Source organism: Varanus komodoensis, unplaced genomic scaffold (assembly GCF_004798865.1).
Source record: "Varanus komodoensis strain SLA01 unplaced genomic scaffold, ASM479886v1 scaffold14_1, whole genome shotgun sequence".
Lineage (NCBI taxonomy): Eukaryota > Metazoa > Chordata > Lepidosauria > Squamata > Varanidae > Varanus > Varanus komodoensis.
The window spans coordinates 987,771-1,008,888 of NW_025335438.1; the positions used below are offsets into that span (position 1 = coordinate 987,771).

The window sequence follows — 21,118 nt, forward strand, 5'->3', positions numbered from 1 at the left end:
TTTGAGGTCCAGTGCCCAGACGGCCCCTCTGCAGCCTGGCTCTGAGACTGCTGTGCAAGGAATCTCTCTACAGCCTGATCCCGTAGCCTCTGAGAGAATAGCCTCCCGCCTCAGCCATCTCAGAGCCAGGCTGCAGAGGGGCCGTCTGGGCACTGGACCTCAAATATAAGTCCCCTTGTTCCAATGCCCGACTCTCACTGTTAGCTCCTGCCTCTTCCTCACGAGTAGACGTCTCTGTCGCGCCGTCAGGCACGACAGCCAGGTAGAGTCTACCACAGTCCTTTGAGAGAGGAAGAGACCAACCTGAGGGTATTTGGCCTAAGGCCACATCAGATGTGGAGCTGTCCATTACCTGTGACATTGAACAAAGAATTCTAAGCCATGCAGCTGGTGCTTTGGTCAAGTCTTGGAAGCATCAGAACTCCAAAGCTGGATGACAGCTTCCTAAGACAACCAACCTTGGCAGTGTCCACATCCAAACTGCAATAGCAGCATATTGTGAGCAAGGTGCAGTTGCTTTAGAGGCCTCACATTTTCTTTCGGAACTGTACTTTTGTTGCATAGAAGTCCTTCCACATCCCCAAGCAATCTGAATGCATCGGATTATAATACAGAAAATGGAACACATCCTCTCCTCCTCACTGTACTGTCTTTACTATTGCTGATCACAATTTAATTGCAGCTGTGTTATATGGGCACCTACTGGAGCAGTGAAGAACAAGGTGACTGACCCCCTCCTCTGACCATGCCATGCTGTGATTTGTTCAAAATGTGTGTTCTTTATTTTTTACTTTCACGTGTGTGCCTCTTTGTATGGGGATGTCCCTTTCTATCCTAGGGACATCCTAGGAAAGGGAGCAAACAACAGAAAAAGAGCCTTTGGCTATTGGGCAGAACAAAAATGAAATAAATTAATAAACAACACTCCTCTGATTAGATGACTATTCCCAGGCCCATTTATTACATAAGGAAGTGGTGTCATGCTAATGCTATTGTCTTAGATCTGCCAGGAAGACTGCGCAAAAGATGCAGGGAGGGCCCTGTGTGTTCACAACACTGCAACAGTGGCTATGGAAATTATCAGTAATCTGGGAAAGTCTATGCTTTCTAGTGCATCCCTTACCCAGTTTCAACCATATTTCCCAATTGTTTGCACATAACAGTGAACACTAAGCAAGACACTGGCCCTTGGGAAGCAGCAATTTTTGATCATCTCTCATCTGGAAGAACATATTTCACTAAACTCCACCCATACAACATACATAAACATGAGGGAGGAGGCAGGATCACATCTACTGGGTTCACTTCCTTGCATTAATTCAGAGGTCAGGACAGAGACTTTGCATAAGTAACTGCATATATGTCTGCTTTGCAGGCATGTCTTTTTTCCTCATTGCTTGGCATTGCTCATTAACTGCCAGTGACCTCTTTGATGTGGAGCTGCTTTTTCTGGCCTGCAGTATATATTCTAGCTGAGCTTCTATTACTATGGTCTGGAGAAAACTTCATGCATTTTAGAGAGATTTAACCCTCACAAGCCCCCTTTCAAGATCCCCTTCTTTTCTCCTTTTAGAGATGTTTCTTCTTTCAAAGCCAACAGTTACTTTAATTTTAGTAAGCAGGCTCAAATAATGCAAGAACCCACACCCAAAGACTGAATATAGTTTGACTTTGAATTGTTACTGCACTGTGGTTTGTTGTTGAAGTGTGAGTTATTGTATGGTCTGAATCCAGATAGCAAACCATGGTATACAGCTTGCAGTTCATGACTCAACATCAAAGCATCAGTTTTCTTCATGGGCTGCTCATGGTTAATGAGCCATGGCTTGTTAGCATGGCTGGATTTAGACAACACAATAAGGTGCATTTCAGCAACAACCAATGGTCCAATGGCAATGCACACTCATCCTTGACTGTGGGTTATTGTGTTGTTTGAAGCTAGACACTAATTGCTAGTATGCCATCTGGGAACCTTTTTGACTGAGAAACAGGATAAAAAACAATTTAAACCTGGTGTACAGAACTTAAAGCCCAGAAACAAAACTAGCACTCCAAGAATTCTCCAAAGGCCACATTCCCACCCTGGGCCATCTGATTTCCTGCCTACAAATGGTGGCTTCCCAGCTTTTGTACAGTCCCCCCCCCCCCCCGATCTAAATGGCTTCAGTTTAAGTTAAAACATGCTGGCACGTTTTCTAGTTTTAATTCTGAACCTGCTTACTGGTGGAATGCAGTCATGCAGAGCTTCTCTGAAAATGAATTTGGTCCTTGGGCTGAAGATGGTTCAAAACATCCTTTAAAGAAATAAAGATGAGCATCCATGAGGACAACCAAAACCAGTTCGAGCCTAAAAGCAGAATGGCTCTGTACTGCCCAGGTATATTTGCAACTGCACACCTATCCATTTTTCAAGACCCTTTCCAAAAACAGGGCACTGTTATCTCCAACTGCAGCATAGCCCTGTCGTGACTTGCCTTTTGTACTTACACTAGAGAATGACAGAGTATTGGGAAGGAACTGGAGACCATTTAGATTTTCATTTCTTAAACTAACTCAACTGCCAATAAATCTGGAATGTGAACCAACTTATTTGGTTGGAAAGTACCTTTACCATTTTCTGTATGTGCCCATATTTTAGAGCTTTTTTTCATAATTAATTTAAAATGCAATGGACAGAAGCCAAAGCAGTTATAATAATATTTTACACATTTATTCTGTTAACTGCAGTACAGATTTCCCCAGATTCAATGGGGGAAACCTATCATTTCAAACAGATTGTTCTACCACTCAGTGGTCACTACTTGTGAAAAAAAATCCTTTTTAAAAATCACAAGAATTTCATTCTTTGAGTGTATTAATAATCAATATCATCCCTATTGTCAGGTAGCTGCCTTGGAAGGATTTGTATCCTGAAAAGCAGGATATAAATAAGTATAATAAATCCATAACTGACATCCTCTTTGCTAAGGATTGCATCATTAGCTCTTATGACATTAGTTCATGTTTTGTTTTTAAACTATAAATTGAAATACATATTTCCTAGCTCATCAAGCAGTTGTGTAGCTAAATCTCTGCCTATCCTTACTGGAAAATCTTGCTGCGAAACCTTGTATCTGGGCCTTTCTCTAGGCTGTCAGATACGACTGCAAGTTCCCCCTTCTCCTTTCCCATTCTTGAAAACACATGGTGGTCTGACAGTTGCCCGCTGTCTGAAGTTATGGACATAATCCGAATTGCATTCTATTGTGTTAGGGGATCTTTCTCCCTTTTCATCAGCATATGCTACTTGGGCTAAGCACCAGGACTAGAACAAATATTTTATTATGGTCATGTGGGTCTTACATTCAAGTAGTTGCTGGGGTATTTGATTTATTATTAACTAACAGATTGTTCAGATGTATTTATGACAGTAGGAGGCAATATGACCAGTTTACAATGAATTTATAGACTATCCTTGAGCTTCCAGGACATGACATTCCTGGTACTTTGTGGCCTGGTGGTTAGCCTTCTTATGAGCACAGCACCTTGGGTTATTCAAGCGTTAGTGCCTCTGTCCACCAGATAGACACATAGATAAATAACCTTTCCATTCCCAGGGTTTGAGAGAATCCAAGCTTCAATTTAATGCAGAGTCAACAACTGCATAAGTCTTTACGTGTTTAAAGGACTGAGAAATTAAATCTAGATCTAGAGTAAAGATTGGCATAGTGAGGTTTGAGAAATTAAGGCAATGGGAAGTACTGGAATAAGGTAAAAGATGGAAATGGACTCAGATACCAGAAACATACCAGAGTCATCAGACTTTTTTCCTCAACTCAGTATACAAACATTCCTTTTACATATATGAGGCTGCCATGTATCCAAATCAGCTGATTGGTCCATTTGGCCCAATACTGTTTGTTCTGACTTGCAGAGGCTGTCTGGAGTCCAAGGGATGTCTTTCTCTGTTACTAGGGATAATTTTTAATTGATAATGCAAATATGGCACCATCTACATTTGCTCTTCCATTAAATTATGGCAATATTTTTCAATCTGGTACCTTCCGTATGTTTTGGGCTACAACTCTCAGTATTTATTACCATTTGCAGTGCTGGCTAGTACTGATCAAAGAAAGCTGACATTCAATGCATCTGGAAACCACCAGGTTGGAGAAAGCTGAGTTATGGAATTTTCCAAACACCTTTATCAAAAACCTGGACAGTCACTAAAGCAATTGGTGGATGTTCTCCTACACTGACCCATGATTCAGCTGGATCGCACCAAAAGTAGAGTCTTCAGTGTGATGGTCCCCATTTCTGTGGAATTCCTTATCTCTGAAGGTAAGGCAGACCTTGACACTATACTGTTTTTGGTATGTCCAGAAGACATAATTATTCTGGGAAGCCTTTCTTGCTTATTAGCCATGGTATTAATGCTAATTCTTTCATGTTTTTTGTTTTATTTTGTCTGATTCTTTTATCTGGGAACTCCCTAGATATGGAATGGTATACAAATACTGGAAGGAAGACATTTATATTGAAGATGGAATCAAAAGCACTTGTTCCATATCAGCCTCCTTTAGTGTATTTTAAACATCCTTTTATTCTTATCAAGAACACAGAGTTTACTAAACAATGCCTGACTTTAAATCCTATGCATAATTATTTGGGAGTAAGACCCATGGAATTCCCAAGGATATCTGAGTAAATCTGCATAGGAGTGGGTTGGGCAAGCTATTTTTCACATAGCAACTTGCATATTACAGCTTTCACCTCATTCAGTTTGTTCACAATTTTCAGTGCATGCAGTTTCCTGGTCTGTTTTTCCCATAGCCACAAATGGAGTTAAATTATGACCTTCATTGTTTCAAAAAGTACCAAAAAGCTTTTCTATGCTGATACTAATGCATTTTAATTACTGTGAAAACACTTCATGATAATTAACACAGCTGAGGGTCCTTCCCAGGTAGAGCAGATGAAGCGTGGTGGAATGATGCCATCACAGTATTTTTCTATTTCTTTATTTCTTACATTTATATTCCATTTTTCCTATAAGTAACCCAAGGCAGCTTACAAAGTCCTCCTCCTTCTTCCACAATGATCTTGTAAGGTAGATTGGATTGAAAGTCAGTGACTGTCCCAAAGTCATGGCTGAGCAGGACCTAGAAATTGGGTCTTCCAAGTCCCAGACCAGCACTGTAACCACTACAACATGCTGGTTCTCACGGTTCACGATGTAAGGAGAAACTTGGTCTCCTGTTTGTTGAAAATAGCTATTTACTCTCCTATTATACTGGTAGCACTGCCACTCAGCTCAGAGAAAGCTAGGTCTGATGGAATATATCTGAACAATTGGAAGGCTGCAGAATTATTCTTGCAGGTGCCTAGGAAAAATATTTTCCCACAGGAGCTTTTAGATATGCAGTAGGCCTGCTACAGTAATGGTAACCATTCTCCTCTATTTTCCATGACTGCCATAGGAAACACGAATAAGGGTGCCTACAGTACTTTCCTAACCTTTACCCATGCAATGTGTGTGGCCATCAAGGTGCATCAAGGTGGAATGTAGTATGAATATTCAATTCTGCTTTTTCTGTCATGTGTTAGGTTCAAACAAATTGCACATTCCTATGCATACCTATTCAGAAGTAAGCCTCATTTAGTTCAGCAGAACTTATTCCCAGGTACGAGCGAATAGGCCTGTGGCCCAACAAGCCCCAAGCAAAGCAAGAGCACAACATTGCTTTTCCACTTGTTTCTCCCAGCAATCGGTACAGGGAGGCATACTGGCTGTGTTCACTCGTCATGCCAAGAAGCCTGCATAGTCACCATGGTTCACAGTTTTTTACCTCAGTGTACCCGACAGGCAATGAGATTCACTGGTGGTAACTCGCCTTCTTCCTGCCATCTCCTCCTTCCTCAGTTCTCCGGCCACTATCCCAGGATGTACCACAGGGAGGAAGGAGGCTCCTTTCTTTGACAGTTGCAATTGCAAGCCTGTTGAACTCGCCAGGGTTGCCATGCAGTCTCTCCGGTGGACACAAGGCTCATGCCCTGAAGTGCAGCACATAGGACAGGGGAGCTGATCAGGAACCTTCGCCTCGTGCTCCAGAAGGGGCCACTGGAGTGGGAGGAGAAGTGCCTGATCCACAGACAGGCAAAAGCAGAGGAAGCAGCAGGGCAGCACTGCAGAAAGAAGCAGCACCAATCAGCCGATTCGATCCACTCTACCCACCTGAGGGAAGTGCAAGCAGGAGGGGAAGAGACTGTTGACTGCCCTGCTCATTGGTCCTGCTTGCAATGAGAGAGGGGTCCCCAGCCCAGCACCCACCTGAGAGCCTTTCTTGCAAGGGGCAGCCATAGGGAAGAGTGGCTCTTCTTCTTGCTCCTGCTTGCCAGAGATACTTTCCCAGTCCTCAGCCCTCTCACTCATGCATAGGAGGAATTTCTCTCAGGCAAGCTGCAGGTGGGGAGCCAAAAGGAAATCAGCTGAGCATGGCTGCTCCTAGTGTGCCACCACCACCTGGTTGATTCTTACCTGTCCTGCCCATGTGCATGAAGGTCTTCCCTCAGGCGAGTGCGTGTGTGGGATCAGCTGAGTGGCGCTGCTGCTTTCTGCAGTGCCATCCAGCTGATCACCCACTCCTGCCCCGAAGTTCTTTCAGGCAGAACAGTAAAATGGTAGTGGCCAGTGGTGCTCTCTGGCTAGTTGCTTGGCAAGAATGGCAATAGGCCACTCTCACCAAACAGCTCCCCAGTCCTGGGCTTGATACCACAATGACTTGTGTATTCTGGGTTCAGAGGACACAACAAGCCATTGTGGTATCAAGAAACCACATGCAACAGGCCACTGTTTCTGTTTCCGTTTTCTAATGACCAGATGGACCATGCTGAAATGCCACGATGGGGTTCAGATGACATGATCCTGGTATAAAACCAGGACACGTGAAGCTGCCCACTGTCTCTTATACCAGAGTTAATGTACAAGCACCATGACCAGTAGCCACTGATAGATACAACTTCCATGAATTTGTTGGATCCCCTTTTAGAACTGGCCAAACTGTTGGCCATCACTACATCATGGAAAACTGTATATCACAGTTTAATATTTATCTCTGTTGAATTTTCCACCACTCATTATGACCCCCGTTTCAAGAATTATAAGAGAAGGAGAAAAATGTATCCTTATCCACTTTTTCCACATCATGCACAACTGTATATAACTCTAGCATGTCCATTCACATCCCCACATAAGATAAAATCTTCAAACATGGTAACATTTCCTCAAGTGGGAGATGCTCTGGCATTTTGATAGTCCTGTGTTGCACCCTTCCCAATTCCACAATTTATTTTTTGGGACACAGAGACCAGAATTGTAGACCATATTCCCGATGTCGTTTCTCCAAAGATTTGCATAAAAGTACTATGAAATTAGTGGTTCTATTTTAGATTCCTTTCCTAATGCACCCCACCAGCATTTGCCTTTTTTCCCTAGCAGCTGTATATTGACTGATGTTTTCTTGAGCTCTGTCCACCACAACACCAAGATTTCCTTCCTGGTCAGATCACACCAGCTAAGACCCCATGAGTCAGACTTTTTAAAGTTTATGTAAAGTTAGACTTTCCCTCCTAATACTCATTCTGTCAGTTTATAGAGTTCCTTTTGATGTTCTTTGCAACCCTTCCTGATTTTAACCAGCATAAATTTATGGATAAATTAGATCCTAAGAGGCAGACTGGATCAGGCCTCATGTTTCCAGACACATTTGGCCTGCAACACCCAGAATTTCCAGTCAGCGGCCCTGCTGGATGGAAATTCCAGAAACTGTGGTCCCAGTGCCTCTGAAGGCCACCAGGTTGGGGAAGGCCGATTTACAGACCTAAACATAAATACCAACACTTTGAATTGGAGTTTGAAAACAACTGGGAGCCAGTAAAGTTCAAGTAAGAGTTATATACTGTAAATGACAAGACCCAGTTAAAACTTGCGCTATTGTGTTCAGGACTAATTGCAGTATCCTTCAATACTTTTCAAAAGTAGACACCATTGTAGCAGTCTATTCTTCCATGCAACACTTCAAGAACAGGAGTGTAGCCAGGAAATGCTGCAAACAGACCACAGTTTAAGCTGATAAAATACATTTTCACATCAAAAAACAATATTGGATCCAAAGGTGTGCCAAAGCTCCAAACCTGCACCGTTAGAGGGAACGTAACCCCAGCTAGAAAAACTTATATAAGCATTCTCAGATCACCTGGTCCCAGAACCATCAACACCTCTACCTCATCTCCATTAAGTTTCATTGGTTTTTGGCTTTATCCTAACCTTGATCCCCAGACTGAGTTTCAGGGACAATGAGAAAATGCAAAGGAGAAATAAAGCTGTGCATCTTCAAGCTATAGTAGTAGTTTGATATTCAGCAGGAAGCTGTTTGTCTAACACTTCTCCAAGGTCAGCTTAGCATCTGGGAAAAATGTTCCATTGCCTTTTGGCTGAAACAGCTCTACATTAGTTGGCTAGCAATATGCATCAGAAGAGTTTTGAATACCGAATCTCACTTTCCCCACCTGATGCACAGCCTGATGCAACCTATTATTCGTCAACAAAAGATGGCAACTAAAGTGATTCGCTTGTGGCTATCTGGACAGCTAAGACATTCAGTTGCATGTACAATTGACTTAAAACATGGGCAATAGATTTACATTAGACTAGGCTATCTTTTAGTCAGTTGCCGACCGAGTCAGCCATGCTTGGAGCTTTATTTATTTATTTATTATTAAAACATTTCTATGCCGCCCCTTGCCGAAGCCTCGGGGTGGCTTACAACATAAGCTTTGTTTCAGTGAACAATAAAAAGCACACTTGGTAGGGGGATTTTAGTTCATGAAATATTTGTAGAACATTTTTTTTTTAATGCAAACATAGCGGGTGGTCCAAATTTAGATATACTATGAGTAGATGCATAGAAATAAGTCAATTGGTATTTACTGTTCATAGCTATAGGCCACCACAATTCTACTAAACAAGAATTTTTAAATGCAATAAAAATATAAACAGATATAATAATGCAATAAAATACCTCCCATTTTAAAGACAATACAAAACATGATAAAGCACAGAGCATTTTTAAAAAGAAAAATTAACACAATCAAAATCAAAATTCACCTCAAGGAAACAATAATAGACTAGACCTTCTCCATAAATTAGCATAAACATAAGGTATGTTGCAAGTCCTTAATTTCCTAGCTAAAATTTTCCAGGGCAAATTGGGCAATTTGGGACATAATACATACATCAAACCATGTACAGATCTGGTTCAAGAAAGGTCTGTTTGATAAAGAATTGAGAAAAAGTAGAGAAATGTATACCTTGAGGATTCATACAAGGGACAATAGAGTAAATAATGTTCAAAAACCACCAGACACACAAATACAGAGTTGTTGGTAAGTTGGGATATTGCTGAAGCTCCCATCCAAATAAGCAGTTGACATACACTGCAATTGTAAGGCTATGAGGAACTGCAGTAAGAACAGCAAAGTATTGCTCCAGATCAAACATCAATTTGCATAAGCAATAACAATTTTGTTATATCCCAACAGACGCCTTGTCAGTCCTTGGCAAACAGACCACAAGACCAGAGTGGAGAGAAGGAGAAGCTCCTTTATTGTACCTGCGCAGGGAACAACACTTTAGTAAAGTGCGGTCCTATGTACGGTATTACAAGCCTTTTTATAGCATTTCTTTATCTCTGGAAAAGTACTAACGTATGTCTTCGGCACGTCTCTTGCCACAGTTTCTGCTGACCACTCCTAATCGTGCTGGTATCCGGGTCTTGCAGGCCTCTTAGTCATGTTATCTTCCCTGCCTGACCTTGCGCTCGTGCTTCTTGTGCATCTCTATCACCACCTTGTTCCTGTTTTATTTTGTTTCGCATGGTCGTGCTTACGTGACTCTGAGAGGGTCGGGTATACCCTGCACCTTTCAGATAAAGTAGTTAGCAAGTAGGTGTGCCGTGCGCAAGGATGGGCTAGGTTCAATAAGTGATAAGCGGGTATTCTGTGCTGCTAGCTAGCCCAGTTCAAATTTGAATACAATATTTTTGTAATACAAGTTCTGCTGCTGAAAATAGAATTTTTTTCTAACAACTGTTTAATTCTTTTGGAACAGATGCAAGTTAGAACTTCTTTATTAATCCTGTAAGAAATATGACTTACACAATTTACTCAAGAATTTGGGTTTGCTGTTGTTTCAAGAAGCGTATACATCGATAGGCCTAGTTAGTCATGACTAATCAGTTCTATTGATTTCAGTGAGTCTAGTGTAATGGTGATTAGTCTGGAAACAACCCCAAGAGCCTCAGATGGTGCAGCTTTCTCAAGCTACAGTGAAGGTGCAAATGCAGCCATTGAAAATTCCCAAAATAATTAAGACCTGCTTGTCTAAGAAATGCTTGTCCGGCTCTCAAGTGTGCCTAACATCATATACAATGCATGCTTTAGCTTTTCAGAAACAGAATTTCAGTTTCTTTCATTACATACCAAAGGAAGTAACATCTGTAAATTATTGGTTTCTCAAGAAGGGAGAGGTTTGGTAACCATCCTTCAAAAAAGGACAAAGAAAAAAATGTGTAAAAGAATGAAAAGGAGACACACTGCTATCTACACTATTGCGTGGAACTAACGTAGACTGAAAGCAGGCTTGCAGAGTTAGTCTTAAGTCATTCTTGTACTTCAGATAACTCCAACTTGGTACCCTGAAGATGTTTTAGACTACAAGACTCATCAGCCCCAGCCAACAAAGTAATAGCTGGATTTGTGATTGAAAACATCTGGAGGGCACCATGTTAGGGAAAACTGTTGCACACATGTAGTAAGTATTTCTATTACCTCAGGTTAAACATATACAAAAACATTGGTTCTAAAAGAGGTGGCTTTCATAGAATCTTATTCTAAAGCTACATAAAGAGGTCTGGTTATGACTAACGTTATTCATGTTCAATCTAAGAAATGAAAAACATGCTAAACAAGAAAACTCTAAATGTTTCCAAGTCATGTGAAATATTATGATGCATAAAAAGGCTGGGGAAACAGTATCTAGCCTTCCCAGTGGAAGGCATGGGAATTTTCCATGGGCAACTCTTCCAGAAAAGTTCCCAGTAGGATTACCAATGGGAAAAGGTTATAGCTAGCACAAGTGAAGGGGCCAAAAAACCTCTGGAAGGGGACAAGTGGGTCCAGCAGATGAAAGAATGAATCAGAAGAGTACCGTTTTGCATTTCTTGGTGTCCCTGGGAAGTGAACCAGACCAGAAATACTGCAGGGTTCGGAAAACCAAGCACCCTGCGTACCTATAGGGCCCTGGAAATCGATTGGAGTGGGCTACCAAAATTAAGACTTACAAAAAGGCTTGGATACAGTGTCTCTGGCCTTCCTTTTGGGCCCCTTCACTTGTGCTATGTATGACCTTTTCCCGTTGGTACACCTACCAGGTACTTTTCCGGAAAAGTCTCTAAGGGGAAATTTCCATGCATTCTACTGGGAAGGGCAGATACGTTGTAAGCAGGGGGTCTGGTGCACTGTAATTTTGGTAGACCACCCCAATATATTTCCAGGCCCATATAGGTATGCAGGCTGCACAGACCCTAACCATATCATGGGATTTCCCGTGCAGTATTTAGTGTCCAATCAGCTGTCTGGACACCCAAAGTAGTTCAAAAGTGTACATTTCTGACTCATTCTTCTATCCGCTGAACCTACTTTTACCCTTCCAAAAGTTTTTGGGCCCTTTCACTTCTGCTCAGTAGAAGCTTTTTCTCATTGGTATCCCTACAGGGAACTTTTCTGGAAAAGTCTCCAATCAGAAATTCTCATGCATTCTTCTGGGAAGGGCAGACTTGCTGTGCCCGCCCCAGTCAATTCCCAGGCCCTTAGCAGTACACAGGTTGCCTGGCTTTCCAAACCATAACCCTAACCTGGGATTTCCCCTCCAATATTTTGGGTGTGTATGCACTTGTCTCCTTGCAGGTGTTTTTGGAACCCTTAACTTATGCTAGTTGGAAGGTTTTCTTGTTGGTAACCCTACTGGGATCTTTTCTGAAAAACTCTCCAATATGAAATTCGTATGCATTATATTGGGAAGAGCAGAGATATTGTACGCATGCTTTTTTTGCACATCCTAATTTCGGTAGCCCACCCCAGTGGAGGGTAATGTATTAGGTGTCCACCTGGTACACTTCTACACCCTCCTTCCAGTGGTTGCTGGTGATTAATTCCTGGAAGCTTGCCCCAGTGAAATCCAACTGGATAACTTTCCTTGGAAGGGATCTGGTGCTTCTGGTATGGTTGCCAGCTTTCCCACCCCATCCCCAAACCCGGCTCCCAGGCCTTTAAAAATTAGCCTAGTACAAACTTTTAGGAACCTTCCTTTCTCACAGCCATGATTTCCACCCAATATCACTAATTTTGTCATTCTAGCCATATTTACTAGTACAGAAATAAAGTTTACTATGAAAACAGCAAGAATATACTTAGTCTTGCATACAAGAATGTGTAGACTGATCAAAAAAGGCTACCATTTTCTTTCTGGCTGGACTCCTGTACATTGAACAGCTGCTTGAGGCATAGAAATTCAGCAAGAAAGATCTTCCATCACTGCATCTGCAGCCTTGTCCCATAGCCCATGAGAAAAACACTGACAAATATGAAGGCATGTGACAGATGTATGTTAAATAAATACATTGTAGACTAACTGAAACAAATCAAAATGCAATACCTCTTATCCATGTGATAATTTATACAGTGACTTTGTAACTTACAACTTCAGTAATAACTTGCTTGCATAAATAGGGGTTCATCAGACCTCTAAGTATAACTTCAAACAAGAGTTGATAGTGGCATCGTATCTTAAATGCAAATAAAGTTCTTTGGCTAGGTATGTTGCTTGGTAACTCTCATAAAGATATACCTTGATGTCCAACATGAGTGTGAAACAACAGCCATTTTGGAGGTGCCAATTGAGAGAGATTGGGTAGGCACCTCCTCTGGCACAGGGGTGAGGGGCAGCTCTTTCAGAGGAAGCGGAGTGAGGGGGACTTAGTCAGCGCGTCTTAGAATGGCTCTAAGGCAGCAGCTACCCTCTGATAGAAGGCAATAGTTAAAGTATAAAGGTATACCAGACTACTCAGGTGAAGCCGCTTTGGCTGGAGTGGTTTGCTTGCTAGGGTAATCAATGCTCCTCTTACAACTTTTCTAGCTGTTCTGATGATAATCAGTCTGACAGTAGGAATTATATTGTTAGCATTCTCATGCACATAATATCTTAAGGTAAGAGAATATTCCTCAGTGCTAACTGTATTTCAGAGCTCTGATACAGAATAAAAGAGAAACGGTTAGTTAATAAAATAGTAAAGTCACAGGAGTAACTGACTCTGTGCTGACTTCCTTTGTGGTTTCTGTTTGACCCCAAGGGCCTAGTCTAGCTAAGGTATCTAACTTTAGATTTGAGGAGACTCGGGAAGAAATAAAACCACACATGTCAAAAAGGATATATATAGCTTATTGAACACAACGATAAAATGTGGACGCAGAATATAAACAAACAACAGAAAGCTTATATTTCCTTTCTCTGTGGCTCTGTTGGTCCTCTGAATGGTCACAGGAATGCTCCAAAGTTGTCTGGGTGAGTGATATGTCAACTCCTCTCCCAGGCTGAGAACAAATAACAACACCCCCCCCCCCCCCCCCCCCCCCCCGGGGGGGAAAAAAAAAACACCCCCCCCCCCCCCCGCCGCCGCTTCAGAGGCTGTCAGTACAAGCAGACTCTAACCTGCCCACTCCCCACTCCACTTTCCTGGCTGATGGATGAATGACGAAGTTGCTTCAGAAAGGCAAATAGTTTTGTTCCCACTTACGGAATGACTGGGGGAACTAAACTGCACCTCAGCTTCTCTTCTCCATTTCTACAACACTCCTAGATGGTGGAAAATAGGTGTCTAGGTGATATGCAAGGTGCAGTCTGGCAGAATTTACCACTGCCATGCCTTGCACTGGATATTTGATGCACATAAGCCTCCAAGCTTAGCACTAAAGTGCTAAAGGGCTTTGCATCCTAAGAGTTTCAATTATGCACCAATTGAATGGGGTCCCTAGATTGTGACACCAGAGCAAGGGGGTCTTCTCAAAGGCTAGAGAAAGATGCAGACCTTAAGCAACTGACAGCAGTTCCTTAAAGGTGAACCAAAGGGGGCACAAACTTCAATCATATGCTTTAAATCTTACTTTCTCTTTCTTGTAAAATCAATCACAAAAAGGTCCAATGCTATACAGTGATGCTACATAGTCTAGAAATACAAGAGAGAGATGTGTGTCATGCACAGAACACACATGAAAATGAGATTTGCTAGGAAGACTAAAAGATCCAATCAGAATAGGTGTCAGCTTCTCCCAGATGTTAATGAACAGGCAAACCAAGGTGAACAGTATACAAAATGAAGACATAAAATGGGTAATTACTTTTTGCAGTGAGCTAGCTACTCCCACCCTCTATTAAGCCCAAATCTGAAGGTGTCAAAATCTGCTAATTATTCCAGCTTGGCAACTTTCCCCCTGGAGTAGCCCTTTGAACCCTCTTTGCTGAAGTGTGGATCTTTTCAAATCTGGTAAAGTATGTCTAACATCTCTAGGAAGATTGAAATCATCCCTCAGTAGCTTTTCAGGACTGGCATTTTTAATGTCTGATTTGTGTATTTATTCTTCTGCAAAGATACAGCACAGTTTGGCCTATGAAAATGACATAAGAGCATCGCTGGCACATGATGGCATAGATTATGTTAGAGGCTGGACAGATAAACAAATCCCTGATGATGAAGATGATAGCTGATGTTACTAGGTCCCTTGAGGGCGTTGCCTGAATAAATATATAGGCAGAGTTGGTACTTTGGTTTGTTGCAGGAGATAATTTCTAAGCTCATACACCCTACTTGGTGGGCTACCATTGTCGGTGGGGAGTTGCTTTAGTGTGAAGAAGGGATGGCCACAACGGCCTTGGTGAAGGAAGGTTCATCATTCTTCCTGGGTTCACATGTCATGACAAGCAATGCCAGTTTCTACCGTGTGTGTGTTTTCATGAAGATACCTGAAAGATGACAGGCTAAGCATGGTAATTCTCCTTCTGTCTGCCACGTTCTTCCTGCTCATCCTCCAGGAAGTATCCCAGGAGACATGACAGGGAGGAATGTGGCTCCTCATTCTGACAGTTGAGATCATGAGCTGAGTTCACTTCACAGGCAGTCAAGCAGTTTCTGCTGCATGAACAGTCTCATGCACTGAAGAAGAGCAGGGCGGACTGAGTTGGACAGACACCTTCACCTCTTGCTCCAGAAGGAACTGTGAGAGCAGGAGTGCCCAATCCCATGCCCATGTTGGGTATTACATGAGAGAGCCAGCTGAAGCCAGGGGTCAGACTAGATGGCCCTGGAAGCTCCTTCTGACTCAATATGTTTCTATCCATGCTCAGACAAAAGGGAGAGAGGAATCGGCTGGACAGTGCTACAGAAAGCAGCAGCAGACCCCCCCCCCCACCCTTCTGCCCCGTGGCATGAGCCAGAGCAAAGCACCTTGTGCTACTCCTTGTGAGCAAGCAGTAGGAGTAAGAAACAGCTGTATGGCAGTGCCTAGCTGGGTTCTGCATCTTCCAGTGGATTCTCCAAGCACTCCCCTTTCTTGTTCTGAAGAAGGTGCTGGCTTGGGGACGCCTCTTTGGGAGGCCAGAGCGAGCAAGGGGGCACCAGTGCCACCTCCATCTCATTGCCGCCACCCAGTTGCTTCTTGCTCCTGCACCTGGCTGATTTGCATGTGGAAGATGAATCAGCAAGGCCTTCACAGCAGCCATGTTGTAAGAGCGCCTACGGCACACTCCTGACATTTCAAATGTGACTCCAAAAGACTGGGCACTGCTGGCTGCTTTTGAAATATTCTGTGCAAGGCTAGCTATTTTATTTTCTTGTATTATATGACTTCTGAGGCTTTAGATGTAAAAGTCAATAGCATTGTTATTTATTCATGATAGTAATAATATAACTTGGGGCTATCCAATGAAATTAACTGGCAGTAGGTTGAGAACAGACAAAAGAAAGGGGCTTGGTCAAACACACACACACACACACACACACACACACAGAGAGAGAGAGAGAGAGAGAGAGAGAGAGAGAGAGAGAGAGAGAGAGAATTTAGTGTGGGAAATGGACACTGGCTTAGACTGCTTAGAATGAAATGCATAGAGAATGACCATGAAAGCTAATGAGAGCTTCCAACATCTGAAAATATCACAGGGACAAACAGAAGGTTTTTGCCTCCATGACATGGGTTTCCTATAATTATCTACCTGTTCTCCATTAGGGATGGGACACTACAGTATATCACAGAAGTGAGTACACCCCTCACACTTTGTAAATATTTTATTACATCTTTTCATGTGACAACCCTGAAGAAATGACACTTTGCAACAATGTAAATTAGTGAGTATACAGCTTGTATAACAGTGTAAATTTGCTGTCCCCTCAAAATAACTCAACACACAGCCATTAATGTCTAAACCACTGGCAAGAAAAGTGAGTACACCCCTAAGTGAAACTGTCCAAATTGGACATTATTAGACATTTTCCCTCCCCGGAGTCATGTGACTCATTAGTGTTACAAAGTCTCAGGTGTGAACGGGGAGCAGGTGTGTTAAATTTGGTGTTATCATTCTCACTCCCTCATACTGGTCACTGGAAGTTCAATATGGCACCTCATGGCAAAGAACTCTCTGAGGATCTGAAAAAGAGAATTGTTGCTCTACATAAAGATGGCCTAGGCTATAAGAAGATTGCCAAGACCATGAAACTGAGCTGCAGCACGGTGGCCAAGACCATACAGCGGTTTAACAAGACAGGTTCCACTCAGAACAGGCCTTGCCATGGTTGACCAAAGAAGTTGAGTGCACGTGCTCAGAGTCATATCCAGAGGCTGGCTTTGGGAAATAGACGTATGAGTGCTGCCAGCATTGCTGCAGAGGTTGAAGGGGTGGTGGGTCAGCCTGTCAGTGCTCAGACCATGCGCCGCACACTGCATCAAATTGGTCTGCAGGGCTGTCATCCCAGAAGGAAGCTTCTTCTAAAGATGATGCACAAGAAAGCCGCAAACAGTTTGCTGAAGGCAAGCAGACTAAGAACATGGATTACTGGAACCATGTCCTGTGGTCTGATGAGACCAAGATAAACTTATTTGGTTCAGATGGTGTCAAGCGTGTGTGGTGACAACCAGGTGAGGAGTACAAAGACAAGTGTGTCTTGCCTACAGTCAAGCATGGTGGTGGGAGTGTCATGGTCTGGGGCTGCACGAGTGCTGCCGGCACTGGGGAGCTACAGTTCATTGAGGGAACCATGAATGCCAGCATGTACTGTGACATACTGAAGCAGAGCATGATCCCCTCCCTTCAGAGACTGGGCCATAGGGCAGTATTCCAACATGATAACGACCCCAAACACACCTCCAAGACGACCACTGCCTTGCTAAAGAAGCTGAGGGTAAAGGTGATGGACTGGCCAAGCATGTCTCCAGACCTAAACCCTATCGAGCATCTGTGGGGCGTCCTGAAATGGAAGGTGGAGGAGCACAAGGTCTCTAACATCCACCAGCTCCGTGATGTTGTCATGGAGGAGTGGAAGAGGACTCCAGTGGCAACCTGTGAAGCTCTGGTGAACTCCATGCCCAAGAGGGTTAAGGCAGTGCTGGAAAATAATGGTGGCCACACAAAATATTGACACTTTGGGCCCAATTTGGACAGTTTCACTTAGGGGTGTGCTCACTTTTCTTGCCAGCGGTTTAGACATTAATGGCTGTGTGTTGAGTTTTTTTGAGGGGACAGCAAATTTACACTGTTGTACAAGCTGTATACTCACTACTTTACAATGTAGCAAAGTGTCATTTCTTCAGGGCTGTCACATGAAAATAATAAAATATTTACAAAATGTGAGGGGTGTACTCACCTCTGTGATATACTGTCTATCTTGACCTGGTCATACTAGGTTCTTACTACATTCACACTCAACTGCATGTATAATTTCTACAGGCGAACTTCATTAAGTCTATCCTCCCCTTATCATCATGGAAGTTACTATACAGAATGTGTGCATATTCAATGGCAATGAACAATAGGCTTTGTCATGACCTGGAAGTAAACTACATACCTCATAACTATACTCCACCTCCGGGTTGGTCCTCTGGGTGCTGACTCTGACGGAAGCCTGGAGAGGACAACGGGGTGGGCTTTCTCTGTGGTGGCACCCAACTTATGGTAAAACCTCCAGCCCAATTGGCATCAAATTTGTCACCTTCGCAGTTAAGGTGGCCCTTAACTGCTGAAACTTTTAAAGGCAGTCAGGTATCCAGGGGCTTGAGGGGGTTGCCAATTCTGGGTGTTTTACTGAGCCTTTTTGTTATCATTTGATTTTAACTGTTTTAAATTTTAAAACTTTTAATATATATTTTGACTATGTATCATTGTATGTGATGGTATTTAATATCTGTTTGTATTTTAATATGTGTATTGTACAAATACTTGTATTTTAATATCTGTTTTATGGACTGTTGTAAACTGCCTGGCGAGCTTTGGCTACAGGGCAGTATAGAAACAAACAAACAAATAACATTTATATACAAGCACTTAATACTTAGCAGTAATATCTGACTTTTATATGAGTCGAGTTAATATGTTCCCCATTTTTTCATTCTGTACTTCAGTTCCTCTCTTATTAAAAGCTTGATACAGAGGGTCTTGTAATTTATGCAGGAAACGTCAAAAATAAAACTGTTTTGTTTCCCAAATAGATTGGAAATCAGTTGTTTATATTTCATAGAGAGCAGTGGATAGCTAGAGGCACAAGGAGATGGCTGACTAAATTATATATAGGGAAATGGTAGAAAACAAATTGCAGGGTATCTGTTAAGGAAATACTGCGTTTGCCCTTCTGGCTTGTTCTTTGACCTGATGTTCTGACAAGAGTGGTAACTTCACTCCCACCGATAGATACTGTTTTCTTCTTAAAGTAATAATCAGTGCTTCTTTTTGTGAGTCTACAAATTTCTTAATGTCTGACATATCATGCTGGTGACAAATCCACCAGCACAATACCACAAAAATCTTATTAGTACATAAATATACAATCCTGAACAGATCCACAGGTTGCATTTTGAAACACGGATTATTTTTGAAACAGAGCAGGCAGCTGGAGATGCAGGAATGGCCCCAAAGACCTAGCTTCAATACCAGGTTTTCTGATTCACAGCATAACTTGATGTGCCAGGAACACAGGTTACATAAAGGAAATAAACTCCCTTTGCAAACTAAATTTACATGTGGAGAGAAAGAACTGCCAGGGCTTGAAATGCAAATCTGAGGATGCAAGCTGAGGTTTGTGAGTGTTTAATTTTGTTAAGACATCGCAGAAGTTTGACAGTATCTCTGCTCTGGATTTTAACCCAAACCCTAGAAAGCTGGTATAGCCCTCGCGAATTGTAACACCTTTCACAAATGCTGTGCACAGGTGATTCCTCTTGATGGCTCATTTTTTCTGCCCCATCTCGACTAGTTCCAGGACCTTGGACACGCACAAGGACCTATGCTTCCCGAACCCTAACCAGGGTCTTCACCCTGATCCTAAAAGACTGGTATAGCCCTTGTGAATTGCAACACCTTGGCAAAACTGCAATCGTATTCTAGCGAGTAAAAACCTACAACTCCCAGCATTCCGCAGCCACATGTACCGGCTAGGAAATGCTGGGAGTTGTAGGACTTCAGTTTTTTCTGCGAGGAGTTGTGCCCTTACGAGCTTGTTTCAGGCCTAGAGAAGCGGGCCTTCCCCTCACCTGTGTCTGTGCGCGGACACAGCCCCGTCCGCTCAAGCCCTCGCCGGTTCGGCTGCGCAGCCGCGTTTCTCCTTGGCGCTTCGGATGGTTCCCACGCCGCCGCCTGTCTAAGGAAAGGGCACGCAGCTTCCTTCCCTCGGGCTGGGTGGGGCGTGCAGTTTGGAAGGCGGAGAGTGCCGGGCAGGCTGCCGAAGAAGAGCCGCAGCGTCTGGGCGAGATTGTGCAAGGCAGCGTTTTCCTTCCTCCGAACTCGTTCCCGAGGAGGCCTTGCTGCTGTCTTGTGCAGGAGGGCTTCCCCCTACCTGAGAACAGCTTGCTTCACCTGGGCCGGTGCTAACGTCACGAGCATCTGGAGAGCCTCCTCGGTTCCATCCCAGCGAGAAGACCGGGCGCGTGCCCTGTTTGTTTGGAGCTGCGACAAGGAGAGGGCTATTGGGCGAGGGAGCGGGGGGGGGGGGGGGGAGAGTGGTGTGGACTGGTTCTTATTTTTGAGGATTTAAAAGCTGAAGGCTTCAGGATTTTAAAGGTGCCGACCTACTCCTGCACTGCGGAATGATTTGAAAAGCCATTTTGGGCTCCCTCTGGGACTGCCTTTCAAACACTTCGACGAGCGCTATTACCCTCTGTCTTCTCCAGACTAAAATTACCCAGTTAGTTCAGTCTCTCCTCTTAGGGCTTTGTTTCTAGTCCCCTAATTAGCTTGGTTGCCCTCTTGTGAACCCTTCCCAGTTTGTCTGCATCATTCTTGAACTGAGGTGCCCAGAAGTGGGCATAGTATTCAAGATAAAGCTTCACCAATGCTGAGTAGAGGGGAATTAGTACCCGATGTGATTCAGAAGTGAAACTTCTATTAATACAGGCCAGATAGTCTTCTTGTTGACTCATACTTAATTTGTGATGTACAACAATTCAAGAGCCGTCTTGCTTATAGCATTATTGAGCCTAGCTTTGTAATCATGCACTTCCTTGTTTCTTTTTCCTGGGTGCAGCACTTGGCATTTGTTCCTAATTAAATTTCATTCTCTTGTTTTCAGCCCTGTGTTCCAACCTATCCAGTTCATTTGAATTTTCTTTCTCACTTCTAGGTCACCCAATTTTGTGTCATTTGAAAATCAGATAAGTTTGCTTAGTACCTCCTCATTCAGATCATTAATATGAATATTGAAGAGTTCCCTGCAGTTCTTAGGGCTTTGCCAGAACTTTTACTTCAAAATGCAAAGGGAATTTTATCTTA

General features: G+C 43.0%; 1 protein-coding gene across 3 annotated transcripts in view; it reads right to left on the minus strand.

The window, feature by feature from the left end:
• The window catches only part of CPQ (carboxypeptidase Q), a 202,958-nt gene extending 182,829 nt beyond the window's left edge, over positions 1–20,129 (minus strand). Inside the window, exons 1-2 of one of the 3 annotated variants that reach the window (XM_044424419.1) lie at positions 19,885–20,129; positions 2,222–2,294 (exon numbers count right to left, since the gene is read on the minus strand). In XM_044424419.1, coding sequence (XP_044280354.1) covers positions 2,222–2,238 — 17 coding nt within the window. In that variant the 5' untranslated portion in view covers positions 2,239–2,294; positions 19,885–20,129. Of the gene's footprint in view, positions 1–2,221; positions 2,295–10,518; positions 10,580–19,884 lie in introns of all 3 variants that reach the window. The other 2 variants (XM_044424420.1, XM_044424418.1) reach the window with 2 other exon arrangements.
• Between the last annotated feature and the right edge of the window lie 989 nt (positions 20,130–21,118).